A 21,933-nucleotide genomic window follows, 5' to 3' on the forward strand; every position below is an offset into this window, starting at 1 on the left:
CATGTTTTGAATGTGCCTTAATTTGCCTGTGAGGTCAGGAGTGATCCTTGAGAGTTTTACTGGATAATATAATGGTGTTTGTATATTGGCAGAGCTTATTGGATCAATAAGTAAAGATACTGTATTGCAAGCTGTGAATTAGTGATTGCTGCAAATAGTTGGCTGATGTTGCTGTCACTTTGGGTAGACAAGTAAAGGAATTACAGCCTAATATGCACGTTACTAAAAGCCATGTTTGGAAATTTGGCTGGATAGGATGTGTAAAAAAAAACATTCAATCCTAATGTGCTTCTAAAAAATTACTTACAGCTTTAAATTTTTTATAAGGTACAATAATACTAATATAATATCTCAGAACATAATACCTGAAGCAATAAATTCCCCTGCCCTCTAGCAGAAAGATAAAAACCCCATGCAGAAGTTTTTGGACCCTGCCTTGCACAGCCTCAGAGGCTGAAGGTGCATCGGTGAGTTTGACTGGATGGGAAAAAGAAAATATTTCCTGTTTGATGTGAAATGAAGTTGAAATGTACTAAAAATGTCAAGCAGCCCATCCAAAACTCTGCAGAGGAATTTACAGATATGTGTACTGTCATATAAATTAATTTTACTCTGTCCAGCATTCACTCAAGACTACAAGAAAGACTACAGAACTATCCCTAATCTTGTAACTATGCCAAATGTAAGAGAAACAGGGATCAAGGTGTCCTCTGGATGCATATTTCTGGTGTCATCCGTAATCTGCTCACCTTCAGTAGATGGAACCCAGTTAATGACCTACTAAAAGGATTCTTCACATAAAATGTTTGCACGTAGATGCTCAGAAAGAAAAATAGACATGAGACCCAGGACATCTGTTATTTTGAAATACCAGATCTGTTTGCAGGAAAGACTTTTTAAAGATTATTACAATTATCTTGAAAATGTAATTTCTTGGAAACTAGGAAGGAAAGGTATATTGTGATTGCTGTCAGTCTGTGTTTCTCTGGATCTTCTATGTGGTACATTTTTTGTTTATTTCTCCTCTCTATTTTAAAGCCTGTTTTAATCAATTTTATGGAGACTGCCAGTGAGGGGTGCTGTGTGACCACTCCAGAGAGGTTGCAGCTCCTGAATCTGTGTCCTGCTGCCAGCCAAAAATTATGGTTAAGCATAAAAGCAAACCCCCAAGCAAAGGAAAGCTGTGAAAGCCCCACTTTATAAAGCCAAAAATTAAAGGATTGTCAGGATTTTACTCCTCAGAAGCAACCAGGATGGAAAATCCTCGGGCAGTTTGTAGTCCATGAGAGTGAAGCAGTAGGAAGGATTCAGCAGTGTGGGATGTGAAAGGCTGGCTGGCAGGGATGAGGTCTTTAGCATGAGCAATGTGGAGGGCAGAGAGGAGAGCAGCTGGGGCATGGCATGATAGTAGTGAAAAATCGTGACCTCAGGTTGGGAAGTGTGATACAATATATGTTAATGCTTGGATGTAGAAGAGTCTCAGTTGTCAAAATACACGAGAGATTGTTGTGATTTAGACCAGCTTGTGTGTTTTCTCACTGCACATTTTATTTTCTTTTAATTCTGGACATCACAGCACATCCTTTTTCATCTCAGCTGCTTGCTCACTAAATCTTCTGGTGGAGGTTTTCGGTGTTAAAGCTGAAAAGGTGCATTACCTAGGTCCAAAAGAATGCTGTTTGGTAATATACTCAGTGGTTTACATCCCAGAAACACCCTTCAGAGTAAAAACTGCACAGGTGATATGACTTTCCTGGTGTGCTGACACTGGAGCTGGAAGATACGTCAGCCCCATGCAGATGCTCTCTGCTTCCTGATGCCGTGCTCTGTTAGCAGTGTCTGATTATGGGTTTGGAAGTTGCTCAAAGTAGAGATTAAAAGTACAGATATAGCCACGTAAAACAATGGAAAACTTCCTAATTAGTAAAAAGAACTTCCTTCTTAGATTTCTGACATGAGTTCTTGCAGGGTTGAAGTGGGTGATGTCTGATCCTTGTAAGGATGGGCAGTAGGACAGGAGTAGTTCTGTTGCAGCAAACAGTAGAGGCAATGGAAGAAAAAACTTCACCAGCTGAGAGTCATCAGTGATGGGAGGAGTATTTTCTTTCTGTCAAAGGCGAAGGAGGTACTCGAGCCCTGGCTCCTATAGAATCCCAAAGAGAAAGCCTTTTCTTCTCCTTTCTGAACAAGAACCAATAAAATAAAACATGTAATTTCATTTCATTCTGCACAAATTGCTCCTCTGGGCACAATGAAACATTTTGTTCTCTGGCATGTGTGGGTCAGTGTGGTCTGAACACTCATCTGTCACATGAGGTTCATCCTTCAAGCTGCCAGAGAGGATTTGTTCTGGACTCGTGTGTTAATGCCGTGGGCATCCTGATGGTGCTCTGGGATGGTCAACATCCGAAAAACAGTCTTCATAGCTGGGCTGGGCAGCAGTGGATACTCCTTATACCAGGTGGTCTGACTCCAGCAGGTGGTCTGAAGGATGGCTGAGCCTCAGCCTTGCTTGGTGACTGGAGGAACATCCCCAGAGCCTGATGGAGCAGGTCCATCTTCACTTGGGAAGAGATGAGGACTATCACTACCTCTTTGCCATTCAGGTAAATGCCCCAATTTCTCAGCTGATGGTAGCAGGGAAGGGGCTAATTTTCAAAGAATTTCTTACCTTGGGTCTTATCCCCTTGCCTTAGTGTCTGCAGCCTGCCAGGGAGTTGCTGGCAGCAGGGCCGATACAGCTGTGCAATTTACCCCAGAGGGATGCAACTCTTCCCTGGTAATGCAGCATGGGGACATGCTGGTTAACTGCAAGCTTTTGGTTCATGTAGTGCAAATGCAGCATGGACAGCAAGTAACATTTGCCATCCTTTTGCAAAAGATTTAAACCTAAGAGTTTTTTGAGCGCTGCTTGGGAGGTTTGCTTGTTATTTTTTTGTGCACTGCTGCACAGTCTGTCAGCTCTGCAGGACAGGACTGTGTGCCATGGCACCCAAAGGAAAGCAGCAGGAGTGAGGAAGATCTGCAGTGCTGGTGGCACATTTGTGGGGGCACCTGGTTGTGATGAAGCAACCTGCAGCCCCCTGCACCGGGGCCTGAGCAAGGGAGCAGCCACCAGGCTCCCGTGGCTCTTAGCAAGGCACAGTCTCTTGCCGGGGACAGGGATGGAGTTCTGCATCCTTCCTTCCCCCCAGACAGTGTTGTCACAGGATTAACTGTGCAGAAACTAAAAGCATATCTTAGTGTCCTTAAAACTGCAGTATGACCCTATGCTTTTAGTGCTGTGCAGTTCCTGCTGAGAAAAGCTCTTCCATTCTCCTGTTTACTGTCTCACACATGCATACACTCATCATCTCTTGCTTGCAGACTTGTTTTAGCCCTTTTTCTGAGTGTTCCCTTCATGAAATGTCTGTGGGTTTTATTATTTTCCTGGGTATATTAGCTTTCACCTTCTCCAGGTTATTCTTCAATTATTCTTTAAATGTACAGGATTCGTAAACTTTTCAGGCCCTGTTGTATAATTTCTTTGTCCTCACTTGTGACTGTAACACCTCCCAGCTCCATATTGTCTCCAAATGCAGCATGCAGTTTCTTATAAAGACTAATAAGAAGATATCAGTTTGACATCAGCTCAGGTGTCTGCCAGGACATGTGCTCCTGACTGGAGTGCTCTTATGCTACACGTCCTGAAGAAATGAAGCCGTGACAAACCAGCAGAGTGCCTGACAGCCAAGGGTGTGAGGTTATGCCTTGTGCCTGTCAATGAGCATAGCACAACTGGCTCAGCTCTGAGCAGTTGGTGGCCATTCAACTGGGCCCATAACTGGTGTGAAGAGCTCGATTAGCCCGATGTACCCATGAGAAGTGTGGGTGGTCACCCTTCCTGACTGGCCTGAAACCCTGATGTGTAGGGAAGACAGCTCTTCTACCAGAACTGTTGGTATCAGAGAGCTTTTAGCCTTTTGCTGGTGCTTAGAGGTTCTGGACTAACAGTATGACAGTATATTTGTTTAGTGGAATGGCAGCAACCTGACCAGGGACACTTTTCAGGAAGCCTCAGCGTTTAAAATGTGAAAATGGGAGAAGCTGTAGTGGGGAGGGAGAGGGGATGAACTTTGTTTTTGAACCTGCCTCCCTGCTCTGCTCTGGCTGAGGTCACTTGATCTGGAGTGAGGAGACTGAGCAGACACCTCATCGCAGTCTTCAGCTTCCTTGTGAGGGGAAAAGGAGGGGGCAGACACTGTTCTCTTCTCTCAGGTGATCAGTGATAGAACTCAAGGGAACAGCATGAAACTGTGTTAGGTGAGGTTTAGGTTGCATATTAGGAAAAGGTTCTTCACCCAGAGGGTGGTTGGGCACTGGAACAGGCTCCCCAGGGAAGTGGTCACAGCACGAAGCCTGACAGAGTTCAAGCAGTGTTTGGACAACACTTTCAAGCACATGGTGTGATTCTTGGGGCTGTCCTGTGCAGGGCCAGGAGATGGTCCTTGTGGGTCCCTTCAAACTCAGGATATTCTATGATTCTATGATCTGCATGTGCCCTGCAATCTCTGTCTGTTCATGTTCAGCTCTGAAACAGGGACAGTATTTCCCTGTTGCCAAGAGTGCTGGAAAAATAGCCTTTCTGTGCCTTATACGAGCCACTATCAAAGACTCAAATTTTGTCATTTTGTAAGATATGGGATAGATATGGTAATTGCTGTCGCAGGACTGAGACTCACTTTAGGCTTGAACAAAAATGGAATAGGTGGTAAGAGGGCGGTGGGCAATTTTACATGGGTGAGTCTGTGCATACTTATCTATTGCTTCAGAGGTAAAGTACATTGTGCTGGATGCATAAAATATGATAATTCCACAAATGGCAGACTAGATCAGGAAGAGCACTTAGTGTTTTTCTACCCTTATATTTTCACAAGGACTGGGTAAAAACATTCACGACCAGGAGCACTTTTGTGCTTGTTGCTGATGGACGTGCAAGTCTGCTTTGTGTCTGTACAGCTTCACAGGTCCCATGGTGTTGGATAAGGGGTGGAGTGCAGATATTTAGCTTTGGGGTCACTAGGGATGGAGCACAGAAGTTGGCTGGGGTTAACTGGGAGCTCTTCCGGGAGGGAGAAGAGCTGAGCAGTGAACATCTACATTACAACTCCATTGCCCTGGGTGGATTCTCTTTTGTGGGCCGTATTGGTGACCATCCCAAGAGAGGGATGGAGACGCCTGCCACTGTGGCCACTGTTTCCACTTGCCCTACCTGTGATTTTTTTCTCAGCTCTGCAGTTTGCTTATCTTTTCTTTCCTCTTCCCCCTGCCCTCATAGCTTTACTGAAGCCTTTGTTGCAAACTGAAGTTCCTGGCTATGGCTGTCTCAAGAATTTTAAGGAATGACAGTGCTGCTGGCCACAAGCAGCTTGGCCAAAAGCAGCCACAGTTAAAGGAGTTGAGATAACCCCTGAGTCTTAGGGGCTCATGGGCAGCTGTGCAGATTGCTGCGTCCAAGCTCTGTTTGTGAAGAGCCCCAAGCCTTCACTGGCACTGAGGTGGGAAGCAGAAGTGCTCCTGGAGCCCCACTACAGCACTGGTTTGGTTCTCTCGTTATGCAGGTGAGGAGGGCTAACAACTCTGGGCACAGATGATGATGGCCCTTGTTTGCAGACTGCAGAAGGCAAAGTGCCGGCAGTGGGGCAGTGCGGAGCACACCCCTCTGCCAGCCAGCCCCACAGCCCCACAAAGGTCTGCATCACCAAGTAAGCCCATGGTTATTCTTTATCTGCTAGTGGATCCTAGTGTGTCCTGCTTCTGCACCATTGGCTTTTACTTCCTCCCGTTCAGCTTTGCAAAGTGGGCTTATGGTTCTGTGGTAGCCAGCTGTGACAGCCCCATTGCCCTTGGGCCAGAGCTGTGCTCTCATTGGTCATTCCCAGATGCTGGAACAGTCTCTGCCAGCCCCGCAGCCCATCCCCTTCCCTCTGTGTGCCCCTGTTCCTGCTGAGCCCAGAGCAAACCCAAGGAGAGGCAAAAGCACGGGGGTGGCCTCAACATCGTCAGAGAGTGGTGCTGGGGCCAGTCATGGCAGTAGCAGGGGCTGGTCTGAGCTCTCATCTCTCTCCCTGGGTTGAAAAGACTTTTATAAACACTTGAGAAAAGGAAAAGAGAAGGAGGAGAAGAAATAAATTTTACACACCTAAAAAAATTTACCTATCCAGAACTAGGTTGGAAAATGTATTCAGTTAAAAATATAAGAAATACTTTAATAAATGCAAGGCAATGTTGTAACAGATTAACTTCTGAAAACCTGAGGTAAAAACTGAGTTATACTTATTAGGGTATGATGGAGATTTAAGTGAGACATTAAAGAGATGTGTTCTAATATATTGGATTTGCTGTAATTTTATTAAGTCAAAGGCAGACACTGTGCCTTCTTTCACTTTGCTGCTGCATCATATGAGCACTTGATGCCATAAGCATCAGGAAAGGAGCAGGCACCAAGGGTGGATTTTTAAATTCATATTATCACTGTTTGGCCCAGGGAAAAGTGATGGCTTAAAGGAACTAAAATCAAGCTCAAAGCCCATCTAAATAGAAAACAGACAGTTTTTACATCCGCGGATGATTACTGGGATTGCTGTCTAGCACCACAGAAACAGATTAATGTTTAAATTACAGCACTCTGCTCAGTGAGAATGATAGTTTTAGACTTGCTATAAAGGTCTTCTGTGCTGCAGTCCTCTTAAAAACATAATTTTAGGGTCTCCTCGACTCATTTTTGGTTCTGCTGGAGCGGTTAGAAAAGCCTTTGCTGCCACGTTGCCTCCCGTACAGTGACAAAGGGACGCGGTGCGAAAACAAAGAAAAAACTGTAATCTGCGTCAAACCGTAATGAAACTAAATTTTGCCTTAACTGCGTTCACTTCTTCTACCATTGCTGTCACATGCCAGAGGCTTTTGTTCCTAATTGAAAATGATAGCTCCCCGGGAGCTGGGGAGGCATGTGGCAGCCTTTTATTGCTGTGTGGATGATGTGCCCGCTATATTTCACACACTGCCTGGAGAAATGCGACAGATTTTATTGATACGAGGGACCATCCCTCACTGTGTTTTTTTCCATCTCTCTTATGGTTGCATTCTCGGTGCAGCTCATTTCCAATTTTATTAACATCTGGGATGTGGTAGGAAGGCTTCAGTACAAAAATTAGCAGAGGCCTCAGGAAGAAAAAATCCCCAATGCTTGGATTACAGAGATGCACACAAGTATACCTCCAGTTATTTCAATAAAGGATAATTGAGGGGGGGAAGGAATCCCCTAAATTTGACCATGAAAAAGTTAAAGAAATTTCATCTGTCCTCAAAAAGGTTAATTTAATCTGTCAAGCCAAGGAGATTAATGGAAGTGCAGAAATGAATATAGTTTAGAAACTAAGCTTTAGAAAGCAAGATAAGGCTAATGACAAAATAAATTACTTTATAACCATCTACCCAGAGTAGTTTATGACTAATGAGGTACTGAGTGAGTGTCTCTTTCTGAGCTGCAGCCGTGCCCTAGCAAGGGTGGGCCAGCAACTCGCTTGTCTCAACAATACCCACCGAGGTTGCATCCTTGCATCCCACCAGGGCTGCACTGAGCAGGGGGATGCAGGGCTGAGCAACATCAGCCAAGGGCAGTGGAGCTGTGGGACAAGCCTGCACTGCTGCAAGCCTCCCTAGCACTGAAATCAGCAGGATGCTTCACTAGGTGGGTTCCAGAGTGCAATTTGCTTTGCTCACTTGCTGAGAAGAGCAGCCTTTTCTGCACGATAAAAGCTGCTCTGCATCTGTGTGAACATGAAGTAGTTGTTGAGAAAATGTGCTAACCTGGATAGCTCCTCCTCCAGCTACCACCACCCTGGTGGTGGCCCTTGCCTGCATCCCACCCTATGGCCCAGGGGGGAGTTTGTATGCCACATTTAGCGGTCCTAATTTTGGACTGAGCCCCCCTCCAGGGGGTTCAGTACCAGTAATGGCTGCGTCTGGGCTGGTGGGTGTCAGCAGGGTTCTCAAACACTGGCTTGCACTGCATCCTGCCACTGCACAGGGAGGGGAAGAGTGATAGGTGAGCCCCACACCAGCACTCCTGGAACTGGGCTGACATGCTATGGGCTGCTCCATCCCTTCCTGCTCATGCTGAACCTCAGGCACTGCCTGGCAGTGGTGCAGGGGTGGTGAGAGGTGCTGCCCCACCAGCTGCTTGAGTATCCAGCCATGTCTAAGGTGTCATTGCTTCAGCTGATATTGAGAGGGTGATGTGATTCTCCACATCCTTGGGATAATCTGAGCTGCTGGCCCCTTTCCCAGTGCAGCATCTGACTCCCGGGATGGGGAATGCAGAGGCTGGAAGGTGCCTTGGGCACTCACTGTCTCTCTGCACCCACTGTCTTGGGCACTCACTGTCTCACTGTCTCTCTAAATAATCAGATGCTGGCTGGAGCAGTGACTGGTGACTTGATCCTCCTCACTCCAGTTACTCTCCCTTGCTTTGTCATGCTCTCTCTCAGCTAATGAATATTTATTCAGACAAAGCGAAGCAGTGCTTTTAACAAATTTTCTTGGGCAAAATCCAGCATTAATTTGGTATGTGTTTCCAGACCAATTTACTGTCCTCTGCTCAGGGTAAATGGATGGAGGAGTAGTATTGCTACTGCTCTTCATATTAAGCCATGGGAAATGCTCAAGAATACATTTTACTGCCTTTAATCTGAATGAGTGCTGCCCTATTTAATGAAGAGCTCTTCTGTGAGGACTGGAGTACTGAAGGAAGGAGGACTTCATTTTTTGCTTCAATTTTCTTTTAAAGTACATGTTCCAGAGTTCTCTGACATTAATAAAAAGTTTGGGCATTGGATAATTTCTTAAACGAATCCTATTGCTGCATTTCTAAACTGGTGGGAGGTCATCAGAGGAAATTCAGAAGCTGCCAGAAGGGCCATGCCCTTCAGACAAAGGAGTCACTCACAGCCCAGACCTCAGGGTGGCTTTCCTCAAGTTCCTGGTGTTGCTTTACAGCTGACATCTGAAACTCTTACAATGCACCCCATGATCTAGTTGTAAGCACAGGTAGCCCTGGACCAGCTTAAATAGCATCAATCAAAATGGCATGCAGTGCTGCAGCACCCTAAGAGCTCAGCAATAATGCCTGGCTCTTTTCTAGTACTAAAGTAGTGATGGTGGTATATATAAATAGATGGGTATGTGTGTATATATGTGTGTGTGTGTGTATGTATTTATCACAGTAGTGAAGGCAAAGTCCATCATATTCAGTTTGTGAAGCAACAACCACCGTCTGTCCTCAACTCACCCACTCACAGGAGCTGCAGTTTAGCAGCCACGTCATCAGAGCCTTTTGAAAATCACTTGCTGTGTTTTCTAACAGCAGTAAGTTAAACAGGTGTTCATTAATTGGCCAGATTTGGAGAACTGCCCACAGTCATGTCCCATGGTGCAGTGAGTCCCTTTGAAGGGACTCCTTGCCTGGTCTCTAAAGGTCTCAGTCACAGAATCAGACAGTGGGTGAAACCAAAATCCTGGTTGCCCCCTCCTAAATGGAGCTACAATCACCACTTAATGAATATTTATTCATTAAGTCCAGATTACCATGGCCACCCCTGGTGTATTCACTTACTTTCAAATGTCCTTTTAATCATAGATTCGTGTGAGTTATTTGGCTGTTCTACACCAAGTAGTCTGCAGGCCTAACAATTTATACACACACAACTCGTGTCACTCTCACAGATCTATTGCTTTTTTCCTGCCTTGCAGAGATTCATGCTCGTTTTTCTGCATGAGACATATTTAAATCGGAAAATAAAAATGACACATTAATCCTTTCCTTCCTTTGCCTCCCAGATGAGCAAAACTGTTGGAGTAAACTCAAACTTGTTTCTTAATTTATAGAGAAATGCAGATGTCTAAATCAAGCTCAGAGAAGATTAGATTACAAACTTTCAGTGGAAAAACTTCAAGGAGACCAATTCTGTGAGTTGCTGAAAGCTTTGACTTATTGAACCCCCTGAGCTGCCATGGACATCTCTTCCCCACAGGACAAGACTATTGAAAACTATTGCTTTCCCTATGGAAAATGCCACATGGGACCAATGCCAGTGTACATCTGATACCCTCATGGCCAGCTGCTGTGGATGCCGGCCCTGGCATGTGCCCTGGTACCCCCACGCCTCACCCCAGCACTCAGCACCACAGCACAGAGTGTTATTCAAGAGCGACGTGCTGAGCAGGTTCAGAAGTTTTGACTTTTGCAGTAACTTTTTTTACAACCAACGAACTAGCACAAAAGCTGTTGCACGTCCAGTGTGGGACATCCAGCACAAGACGTAACCCCAGCACATGGTGGCATCTCGGAAAGCCACTGGTCTTGGTTGCATTTCATTTTTCAGCTGTGTCCTGTTCCTGCATAAGAACATTGGAGATACCTGGGCAGTGCTGGTGTGTATAAACCTGCTAATCTAACAAGAGAAATAGGCCAGGAATGCTGCAAATGTTTTTCTGCCTCTTCGAGGCACTGCCATGTGTTTCATCAGAGCAGAACAAGCTGGGAGCAATAGACATAACAGGATTAAAATGATGGCTGCTTTGTCATGTTCCACGCTAACCTAGGTGCCTGAGAATTGCTGAAATATGGCTGAAATGCCACTGTGCTACATCTTGTTTAAAAAAGTGATTTGTTAAAAGAAAATCCATGCCGAATAACTGAGTCTGGTCCATTAAAATAGTACGTAAACACTGGCCCCACAGTTTAAACATTACATATTTTGATAGCCTTTAGGAACTGAAAGGCAATTCTCTCCCCCCTCTGCATTATCATATAACCTCATCAGAAGATAAACATCTCCTTACCCCCAAACATTTTGCAATTTGCATTTAGATTGTTCGGTGCCAATGTTCAGGATAAGTTACTTCCTAGCTCTGTCAAACAAAACCTGATTGTCATTTAGCGGAGTGGCAGTCAATTTATGTTTCCATTAACACAGATCTCAGGGAATTTTTCTGGGGAGGGGGAAAAACCCTAACAAATTGCCCCCCTGCCTTCAAGGCTGATCTTCCAGTGGGCAGCTGGAGGGCAAATTTGACATACCCACGAGGAGGAGAAAGGGAATGCCTTTCTGTTATTTCTGGGGAGAAAGGTGAGAGGGGCAGCTTCCAGACCCCTTGGCTGTGCAGCAGCACACGAGAACCAGTCCTGAGTGCCTTGTGGAGGCAGTGGTAATGACCCACCACCCCTGGGTCTGGGATAGCAGTAGGGATGTGTCAGACTTCAATTCCCAGCCTAATTCAGTGGCAGAGTGTGCTGGTTTAAAAGTTAACCAGCAGGGGGAATGAACCCAACTCAAAGGAGAGATTATAAGTCAGAATAACAATTTATTAAAATAATACAGTAAGTACAATAATACAAACAAACAATTGGTCTCAACCCACAAAAACCCAAATGTGTAACCCAGTACCCTGGGGCCTGAACAAAGTGGTGTTCCTTGGGCCCTGTTTGAGTCCAAAGTAAAGGGAGAGGGGAAGAACCTGCTGGTGGGAGAGCTGCTGCAGTCTGGGCAGAACTGGTGATCGCAGTCCAGTGGTGGTCTAAGTCTGGTTGAGAGCGATGAGATGCAGCCGTCCTCTGGATCCCACGAGTGGGTTGAAAAATGTTCCAAAACTCCAAGATTATATATCCTCCAGTTCAGGCAGGAATGCTTGGTACTCTCCTCAGGGCGGGGAGTTCACAAAGGGTGTGAGGACAGAAACATCCTTCTATCTCACAGGCCTCTTAACACCTAGTTTATAGCCTGAGGAGTCAGGCTCTATGGGCAGAGGGTGCGAATAGTCTATTGACAACAATAGTCTAGTTTCTGGGAAATGACATGGAAGGCTATAGAATACAGTTTTGGGTTACACCCACCATGCTCTATGGGCAGAGGGTGCGAATAGTCTATTGACAACAATAGTCTAGTTTCTGGGAAATGACATGGAAGGCTATAGAATACAGTTTTGGGTTACACCCACCATGATGAACTGATCTCAGCTGTCCTAACTAGGACACAGAGCCAGAAGCCCCAGCAGATTTTCTTGGGTGTGTGCCCACTCAGCAGGTGGAGATGCATTGTCAGGCACTGCCCTGTCTCCACAGTCCTGTGGACTGTGCCTGTGCCCTCCCTGGGGACCCTGACCCCTAAGCACTTGTGATCCTGCTTGACCAGGTGGGATGGCAGAGGACATGCCTTCCTGGTGATGGGATTGCCCTCCACCACTGCCACGGACACCCCACAGCTTCACTCCTGGGGCCTATCGGGGGGTTGCATGAACCAGGATGACTGACAGCAGCTTTACCAAGCCCTTGTGCAAATGCATAATGCAAATTTTATATGTTTTCCTTCTCTGACAGTAAGTTGAAGACACTTTTCCCTTCCCTCCTCTCTCAATGGCTTCATTTTTCTTCTGCCGCCTCACTTAGCCATGCTCCCCATCACTTCTATGCTCCCCAGAATGACAGCAACCCTGGGGATCCCATGGGTGACAGCAACCTCTCCACCAAAAGCATCTTCCTTATCACTCTCCCTGTCTTTTGCGGTGGTGCAGCACGGATGGCACTGACCAACCCAAGGTTTCCTCAAGCAAGGCATTTCCCCAAGGACACTCGTGCTTAACTAAAAAGCCACCTCTCTCCTTTCCAGTGCCCTCTCTGAGAGGGGTGGGCAGGTAGCACCAGCACAGCCCCACTCCCCACCAGCACTCCTTGTTCATGGGGTTTTGTGCACACACAGGTGTGCACACAGGAGGTCACAAAGCTTGTAATCTTTCATGCAAGACTGTTTCTTTTGCCTTTGGAAAAACATTGTGTCGCATCTTGGCTGGTGCAAAAGAGCCATTTATGTTGGAAACAGCTTTCAGTGACTCCCTGGCCAAATCAGCAGGATCCTGGCTGTCTTTCCATGGCCTGTTGGGGTCTCCTTAGGGTGGGAGTAAAGAAGAGGGACAAGCAGTGATGGGCTCATCTGCAACTGAGCTGTACCTATGAACGTAGGGGACACACACAGGCTGTCTGGCATGTGCTGCCAAAGGACCACCCCGACAAGCCCCTTGGTGTCCTGGCTCGCGGCCCCTTCGCAGCACTGTGGGGCAGGTGGTGCTGCTTGGTGGCTGAGAAAAATCAAGTCGTTTTCTGAAGGGAGGGGAGACAGCCACACCCTAGTAATTGGAAATACATCTGTGACCACTTGGAAAGTTATTTTTGCTACATGAAAGGCTGGGGCACAAGGACAGGGCTTCTCCAGACTGTATCACCTCTTGGCTTCCCTTCTAGTACAGCTCATTTATTTGGTTTGGCACCAGCTAGCTGAGGCGTGTAGCTGCCAGGTTCACCATGTATAAGGAGCTGCTGATGTCAGGAAGAGCTTTTGGCTGCAGGAAAGCCCTGCAGATGTTGTCCAGGTGGTTCTGGTCTCTTCGAGCATTTAGGAACAGTCAAACCATGTAACAATTTTACAATGATTATTTGTCTTTCAAAACATAGCTGAGATTTCTATCAGGCACTGGAGCAGAAGCAAGGGGCAACATGCAGTGTGAAGACTGGGTGAGGTGTGTGGTATGTTCTGGCAGTGAGGGTTGGAGAAATGCCAGAGGAATAGGATCTGGCAAAGTGTGGAGGGATTGGCACTCCAGAAGAGCTGGAAGTAGCTGGCAGGCTCCTCTGTGCAGTATTTTGCACCACACTGCTTGTCAGGCAGGGCAGCCAGTGAGGCTAAGCAGAGGGAGAGGGGTTGCCTGCCCACATTTAAGTTCTTGTGGTTCCCACATTTCAAATTTGGACTCGGGATCCAGCTGGGGCAAAGAGAGACTCGTATCACTTCTCTGAAGGGGTGGGCTTGCCTTCAGCAAGCCCATGCAGATGACCTGGTGAGCTGGCTGTGCCTTGCTCCTCCCTGCCCTATGCATTCCCCACTTGGGCAATGAACCACTACCTACAGGTGCCTCTTCCACAGAGGTGTCTCCCAGCCAAATCAAGGCAAAGACATCCAGACCCACTGATGCACTCATGTTCTCCCTCCAGATGCTCTGCATCTTGTTGCTGAATGGGAATCTCGGGCCATGTGCAAGAATGGGCTTACACCCATCACCTGAGTTAGAGGGCATTCAGATGCCCAGGGTACAACCTGCTTCTTCCACCTCTCCCAGTTCCCTGACTATTCATAGCCTGGAGGACTTATGGACCTTGCTGGCACCACACCCAAACCCACCCAGGGCAGGAGGAAAGGGTTCTTCCTCTGCCTACAAGCCTGTTCAACCCACCAGGTGACCTCAGAACACCCCTGAAGTCTGCCAGCAGGATTAGAGGCTGCTGTTTTTCTTGAAAATATTTCTGTTTCCACATCCCTCCTAACCTCTCTGCCACAGCCTTGCCTTTGCCACCTTACTCCTTCTTCCTGGCCTGTCCCCGCTCTCTTTCTCTGGAGTACACACCTTTTCTCCACAGGTTAGTTGTTAACTTCTTGAGATTTTGAAGAAACCCCTGATCTGCCAAAAGAAGAATGAGAAAGAGATTTGGACTTCTGTTCAGGCATGTCTTACCTTTAACTGGCCTTTATTTATGTGGGAATTACTACAGGGTTTGCAGAGAGGCCTTCCCTGCTTTCTTTGCGAACCTCAGAGCCACTTACTCTGCTTGTTCACCTTGTCATCTAAGAGAGAGGGAAACCTCAGTCAAGTTGCCTTAATGTTTATTTTATTTAAAGAATCAGAAACACAGTCATTATAGTTCATTTGTACTCATATCTGCCAACACTTCCTAAACCACGTTAACATTCATGTATAACAAAAACATTTTCTGAGCTGTGCAAAGTTCAAAGGAATTGTTCAATTACTTGAACCCACTTTTAGAAGAGCAAACCTGGCATTTTACAAACTGAGGCCACCAGAAGGAATCTTTCCTTTTCCCTGCTCTGTTACAGGAGATGCAGACGCCCCCTCCTCCCCCTTTTCCTGACATGACAGATAAAAATTAGACCACAGAATGAGCTGAACCTCTCAGTCCAGGACTTTTTGAATGGCACTGGGTCATATTTTTGTATCACTGAGCTGTTTTAAGTTCACTTTAATACTTGTGCTCCTGGCATGGAAGTGATTTGTCCAAGGAGATTACTCAGTAACCCAAACTGTGATGATAAACAATAAACAGAGGCCAGAAACAGCTGCTATCAAACAGAACACATCCCCTCCCCCTCTATATTTTTCCTTGCAGGAGGTAGGACTGAAAGGGTTTTGACCATTTAAAAAACCCCATCATCCTCCCTGCAAAATATATTTCAAAGCATTGATTTAATAATATGACATCTGCATGTTTTCTTTGATCTTCTCACACACCAACTTTTGTCCTGTTAGAGTTAAGCATGAAAAGGTGGAAATCTGGAACCATTTTAGATCTGGCTAAACAGAATAGGCAGCAAGCAAGCTGCCATCCTGTTTCATTTTTCTGACTGTAGTAAATACACCATGGAACAGGATTTTAAGAGGGCTTTAACCACTGTAAGTTGTCAGAAAAAAATCTCATCTCTGACAGGTCTAAACCAGAATTCTTATTGGATTCAATAACACACATTTTGGTGTTGCTGACTCGCTAACTGTGCAGTTTGCAGTTTACTGTTTGAGGTGCAGTGACACCAATTCTGACCTGGACCAAATAAGTGGAACAGATATGGCTCTAGTCTCAATCAAGTCTTTCCAGAAGACATTTCCTCAGTCTCTTACTGGTTATAAAAAAGCAATTTCCTCTCTACAGTAACTAAATTTTTAGTGGCTGATTCATTACGATCTGGAATATCAACAAATGCGGCAACATTAAGTATATAAAGAAACACCCTGAAAATGAGGCCTCCCTGTTTGAAGGTGCTATACTTGGCCATGGACTGTGTTTCTGGAATTGGTTTGTTACATGTGATAGCAAGAAGAACTTATTTTACAGAGAACAAAGTCACAGAGTTGAACTTAAATAGGAATCCTCACTTACATGGGTTTTGATATGTACTAGTACACACGGCTTGAATGAAAACAAAACTTACACCTTCACATATGAAATACTTGTAACACAGTAATGATGTTCACCCACTGGGCCTCTTCCCTTTAATAAGATCATCTCCAGGTTACGGTGCCTCCGACAGGCTTTTAAACACCCACCACATGTGGGCTTTGGCAAACAGCCAGCTGCTGTCAGAGGCAAGGTATGGATACAGCTATGAAAAGCCTTTCATCACCATTCATTCCTCAAGAGCTGATGTCTTTTTAAATACCCTCACAATTGCATTACGGCATTTTTTTTCTCATTCTGTTTCATTCAAATAACTGGCTAAACTCACTTTACATTTATTGCACCTTTAAGTCCCTGGTAGATGGAAGCTTATATTGCCTGATACGGTTTGTATTGTAGCTTGACCACGTTAAGAAATCCAACAGTATCCGGAACTGTACATTTCTACAGTAAGAAATCACATTTCAATAATGCTAATTACAGCTTGTCGCAGATCAGCTCTTGTCTCCATCATGCAACGACAGAGGAAAACTCCACAGTCCTTGTGTGTGCTAGAACCTGCAGTGTTCTTCTTATTGCCATGAAAAAGTCAATTAAAACGACTCCTCTGGGAATTGCTTCCAATTCTGGAGTCATTATCACTCTCCAGACAGAATGCTGTGCTTCAGCGTGGGCCTTCAGCCACTCTAAATACGTAGGAGAGAGCAAGCGTGTGCATGTTGCACAGGCACGCTCCCCCAGGTATATTGGTGGCCATGCAGCTTTTTTCTCTTTTCCTCTATGAAGCAAGAACAAGCAGTCTGATCTCGATCTCCAGGTACACTTCTAATTTCATATGTTGAATGCAAATCTTGTCGCAGCCTCTCTGTTTAACCAAATCTTTAACAATTAAAAAAAATAGCACCAGATGTATGAAAAGAGGAAATGTCTGATCTAGTAGGAATATATATAAAGTAGAGCAATTCTTACAGTAAAAAGGTACGTTGTACAAAAAAGCAATGGAAAGTGATACCAAAGGACAAAAATCCATGCTGCATATAATAAGGGCAGAAAACAGGCAAAAGGGATTCTGCTCAAATAACCACAGTTTAATGGTGGAGCTGTACTTCCTCCAGGACTTCCCCGGCAGCAGCGCCAGGACACCAGGTGGTATGGGACTCTGAGCACTAACACACTCACCGAGAAACTTGCGCAGCATATCTCTGAGGTATATAGAAAGCATGACATTAACATTTTGGACTCCTCATTCTTTCCTGCACAACGATGCACTGATCTTTAGCTGGGGTTTTCTCCACCTTCCCCTCCCTCTTTTTCCCTTGGGAAAAACAAAATCCCAGTTTAAGAGCTTCCTAGCACACTTTCTTGAACTCTCAAATCCATCTTGCATAGGCCAGTAATAAGAACACTGCAGTCTGACAAATAAGTTACAGCAATATAACAGCTTTCCTCTTAATTTTTTTTAAAGATATCTTCTCTATAATTTACACAAAGGGTTAACAGCCAGAGTTTAGGTTACTACAGTCCAGATGGGCGTCCTTTCAGTCTGTGATTCCAGGTGGAAGGCACTACTTCAACATACCACTGTATGCACCGCACACGGTCTCGGGAGCACAGCGGGCACTGTGTCTCCAGAGCTGCAGACTGAAGGGCCTGGGGGAAGTCTTTGGAAATAAAAATGGCAGTGGTTATCAGTCCAGTTTCTCTTTGCTGTCTCTTCTTGTGCTATGCAGTTTCCCCTGAAAGCTCCTCAGTTGAGAGAGCGGCGATTCATCCTCAGAAGCTCTCGACAAAGCTCCCGGGGAAGAGGCCCGTCCTGCCATTCCTCTGCAACGTCCCTTTGTACCAGCCATCCTCCCGCTTCTTGTGCACAAACACAATGTCACCTTCCTTCAGTTCGATCTCAGCCTCACTCTGTGGTGGGTATGGGACCACAACACGGTACCTTTGGAAAAAGAAATGCAAGGACTTGGTCAGTCTGCACACTGGAAGCAGCCAGGCACCAGTACCAGAAATCTTGGAAAAAAGAATACTTTTGGAAATAGCAGTAAGTTACATTTTTGCACACTAGTTGTATCCAATGCAGCTACATTTTCTACTAAGACTCAGTAAGACATGGAGATTTCTGGCCAGCTTGACTGAAGACAGGACCAGTTTCTGGACTCCAGTATCTGGAGCCAGGCCATGAAAGCAGGAAAGCAGGCCATGATCCCAATTGTGTGCTGAGCCTGTGCCATGGACTCAGCCCTTTATCCTAGTGCTGCATCTGCCTCTGCTGTAACATGTCTCATCCAGCTCTGCATCTTCTCTATCCAAAATCATAGAATCATAGAATGATAGAACAGTTTGGGCTGGAAGGGGCCTTTAAATGTCATCTAGTCCAACCCCTCTGCCAGGGGCAGGGACATCTTCAACTTGATTAGGTTGCTCAGAGCCCATATGTGAACTGCATGAGTCAGCTTGGTGTCATCTGCAAACTTGCTGAGGGTGCACTCAATCCCACCATCCATGCCATTGATTAAGATATTGAATAGCACTGGTCCCAGTATGGACCCCTAAGGGACACCACTTGTCACCAGTGTCCATTGAGACATTGAGCCGTTGACCACTACCCTCTGGATGCGACCGTCCAACCAATTCCTTATCCACCAAACAGTCCACCCATCAAATCCATCCTTCTCCAATTTAGAGAGAAAGATGTTGTGGGGGACCATGTCAAAGACATCCAGATAGATGACACCTATAGCTCTTCCCTTGTCCACTGATGATGAAAAATGGGGTTTGCAATGCTCCCACTGCCTGTGATACCAGCAGAGGTTAGCTAAAGCATTCACATTTTTTTTCCTATGTTCCTTGAGAATGTACTTTGGGTCCCTCAAACCTGGAAGGGAAGCTAAAATGGAGAGGTATCAAATGACTTTCAAAGCACTCTCCAAACCAACAGGAAGCCTCAGCCCTGAATCATTCACAGGGCTCTCTGGGAACTTAGTTTTCAAGTGTCACTCCATTTCAATGAAGTAACAACGTGTCTGAACCTGATATGGCTATTCTGCACTCAAGGCTTATCAGCAGGCGTCCTCCTGAGAGCACAGACTGGGCCATTTTATATCAATGCACTTGTGTGCAGAGCAGGGAATATATTTCTGCTGCATGGTTGTTTTTTTTCTTCAGCACGTGTACTTTTGCAGTCATCTGGCATTTGGTTAACAGTCAATAACTGTCTTGCTAATTGCAAAGTAATGAATATAGTAAGATAGTTAAAAGATGCCAATTGATTACATAAAGCACATCTCCTGAGAATATTTCCACAACTGCTGCATGGCTACTGATGCCTCAGTTATGTCTGTAACAAGATGAGTATTTATTTAAGATAATATCCTGTTGTTGGGGAGACTCTCCAGTGGCAGTCACCCATTTTCTTTGCAGACATTGCTCAGGTACCTAGTGACTGCAGTTCTGAAACTATGGACTCCACTTTGACATGACACTGAAAATACCACCTCTACATTTGGACATCTCCACAGCCAAACAACCCACTACTTCATAAAGTATTAAACTCTATTTGGAGCAGGAGTTCTCTAAAACCTGACTGTGGCTTTTTAATCTTGACACAGCAACACAGTCATGTGGAAAATACACGTGTTAAGTACCATCAAAAATCTGCCGGTCCTCTCTGTACCTTGGTTAATAAATCTAGCTGTCACTTCCTTCCTCTGTGGAAAAGCAAATAACAGAGGTTGAAACGTGTGTTGCTGCCTGGCTGCAGAAAAATGGTCCATCAAACTATCATCTGTGGAACTGCTACACTTATATTATGAAGCTTTGGCAATTACACCCATTATGCAAATGAATGCACACATTATTTCAAACACTCTGCTGCAGTGTTGATTAATTAAATTATCAGAGTGGAACAATTTCAGCCAAGATGTTGCCAAGTTTCAGATCTCACAGCTCTGCACAATCACAGCACATTGGAACTCTGCACCAAGAATTTTCGGGGCTTTGAGAAAGAAAAAAAGCTGGACCTCAATGTTAGTTGAGTGTTGTGGAGGTACTCATGGACCTTTTTGGCAGGTCAGGAACAGAAACGCAGGGTGTCTTGGGCAGGGTTGCTCTAAAGACTCAACTGGGACTGCAAACACCTCATGTCATACCCTAAGCACAGAGGTGTCCTTTTAAAGCCAAGCTACATCCTAGGAGTGATGAGCTGCTAGTCCCTAAATGGTTCATATGAGGAGGGAGGTGACCACACTCAATAAGAATGTGCCCATCCTCCTAAAGGGGTTCTACACAGCATCTTCTTAGAGATTTAGAAAAATAAACCACAGTCACTGCATTACAAAATGAGGTCCTTTTTCCCATTTAGGAAACCTCAAATGCTATGGTTTAAATTTAATTAACTACAGTACCTTACAGGATATCACTGAAGAGGTTTTTTATAGAGTAACAAAATAGTACTGACAAAAGACCTTCCAAATCAGTTAAGAAATTGTCTGTGAAAGATGGAAAAAGATGCAGGGCCTGGGACAGGCATCCCAGTGGGGGCTGCAGGGGCAGCAGCCAGGCACTGTTCCTGGCACACGGTGCTGTGCCGCCCCTCCACACCTCCAGGTGGCACCTCAGCCTCGCTTATCCTCTGCAATGGCATTGCAAGGACATATATATATATTAGCCATATTTTTTTGGCAGAAAAGGTCTCTTCTCCCAGACATCCTCCCTCGCTCCTAAAAAGGCAGTCCAGGATACTTCTATTTATATCTACCTTTTTCATTTCCCCTTTTGTCCCCTCTTTGGTGTAAGAAAATCTACAATTTTATAGTATCTTCTCAAACAGTCTCTTGGCATTTTAGATGGATCTCAGTTTTCTCAGTTTTGTTTGGTATTTTCTGTCATAAATTGTGGTCTCATATAGATAAAACTCTGCCAAATGTTAATAGTTTTGGCCCAAATTTTCCACAGCAGTTGGCTGTGTCAGGCTGAGGGTCCAACATACAGCCCAATGGCTGCATCATTTCCAGGAATAACTTAAATGTGCACCAGCAGGAGCCAGGTGAGGACCTCCACAAACTGCTCTCAGGTCCCTGTATTTGGGAGCAAAGACCTGTCCTGTGGTCGAACTGGTCTCTCGGGGATGGTGTTCCTTCAGAAAATCACCCACTCTCAACTGAGTTAAAAGCATTTAAATCATCCCAAAATGGCACATGTTTAGGCCTGTATGAGCACTGAAGGTAAAATCTCTGCTGATTCATGTTCCAAGCTGACCTAGCTCTCCGGGACCTCAGAGGTTGCATTTCTCTTCCTTTCCCAACACTGGGTCCCTCTTGTGTTTTTCTCTCAGGGGACAGACTTGATGTTGGACTTCCCCACTGCTGGCTACTGTGGCATCTTTGGGTTGGGCACTTCATCCCTGGAGGGGACTGTGCAGGACAGGTAGTGCCCTGGGAAGGGTCCTTGGTGCCCAAGAGATAATACATGGGAGGCTGCAAGTGGTATCACCAAGGACAGAGGATGGGGTTTGCCTGGGCAGGGAAACCTCAGGGAGTTGGAGGGCAGGGTGAGGTAAGGGAAGAGGTGGAGGAAGAGGGAGAAAAACTGGGAGCAGAGAAAGAAATGGGACCATGATGAAAACTGGAAGCCCTGACAGAAGGTGTGGGTATGGCTGCTGAGGGGGGAAGATGTGTTGAGCTTAGTCTGGGAGAGCAAAGACCCTTGGTGGGAGGGAGCCTGGGCAGGGACATGGCATTCAGTGGGGCATGAGTAGAGGCTGGCACTGGGGCTGAGGGTGGGATAGGCAGCCTGACAGCAATTAGCTCACTAAGGCAGGAGTAGGTCCATTCTCTGCTGTCAGCAAAGACCTTGAAATCCCACTGTCCCCTGTCTTCATA

At 45.6% G+C, this 21,933-nt stretch overlaps 1 protein-coding gene across 1 annotated transcript in view; it reads right to left on the reverse strand.

Annotated features, from left to right (window-relative positions):
- Nucleotides 1–14,648: 14,648 nt before the first annotated feature.
- Nucleotides 14,649–21,933, reverse strand: part of SH3RF3 (SH3 domain containing ring finger 3) — a 250,643-nt gene continuing 243,358 nt past the window's right edge. The window contains exon 10 of the mRNA XM_051772741.1: nt 14,649–17,993. Coding sequence (XP_051628701.1) covers nt 17,825–17,993 — 169 coding nt within the window. The 3' untranslated portion in view covers nt 14,649–17,824. The remainder of the gene's footprint in view (nt 17,994–21,933) is intronic.

This window comes from Manacus candei, unplaced genomic scaffold (genome assembly GCF_025592945.1).
Source record: "Manacus candei isolate 608988 ecotype Guabito, Panama unplaced genomic scaffold, ASM2559294v1 h1tg000159l, whole genome shotgun sequence".
Lineage (NCBI taxonomy): Eukaryota > Metazoa > Chordata > Aves > Passeriformes > Pipridae > Manacus > Manacus candei.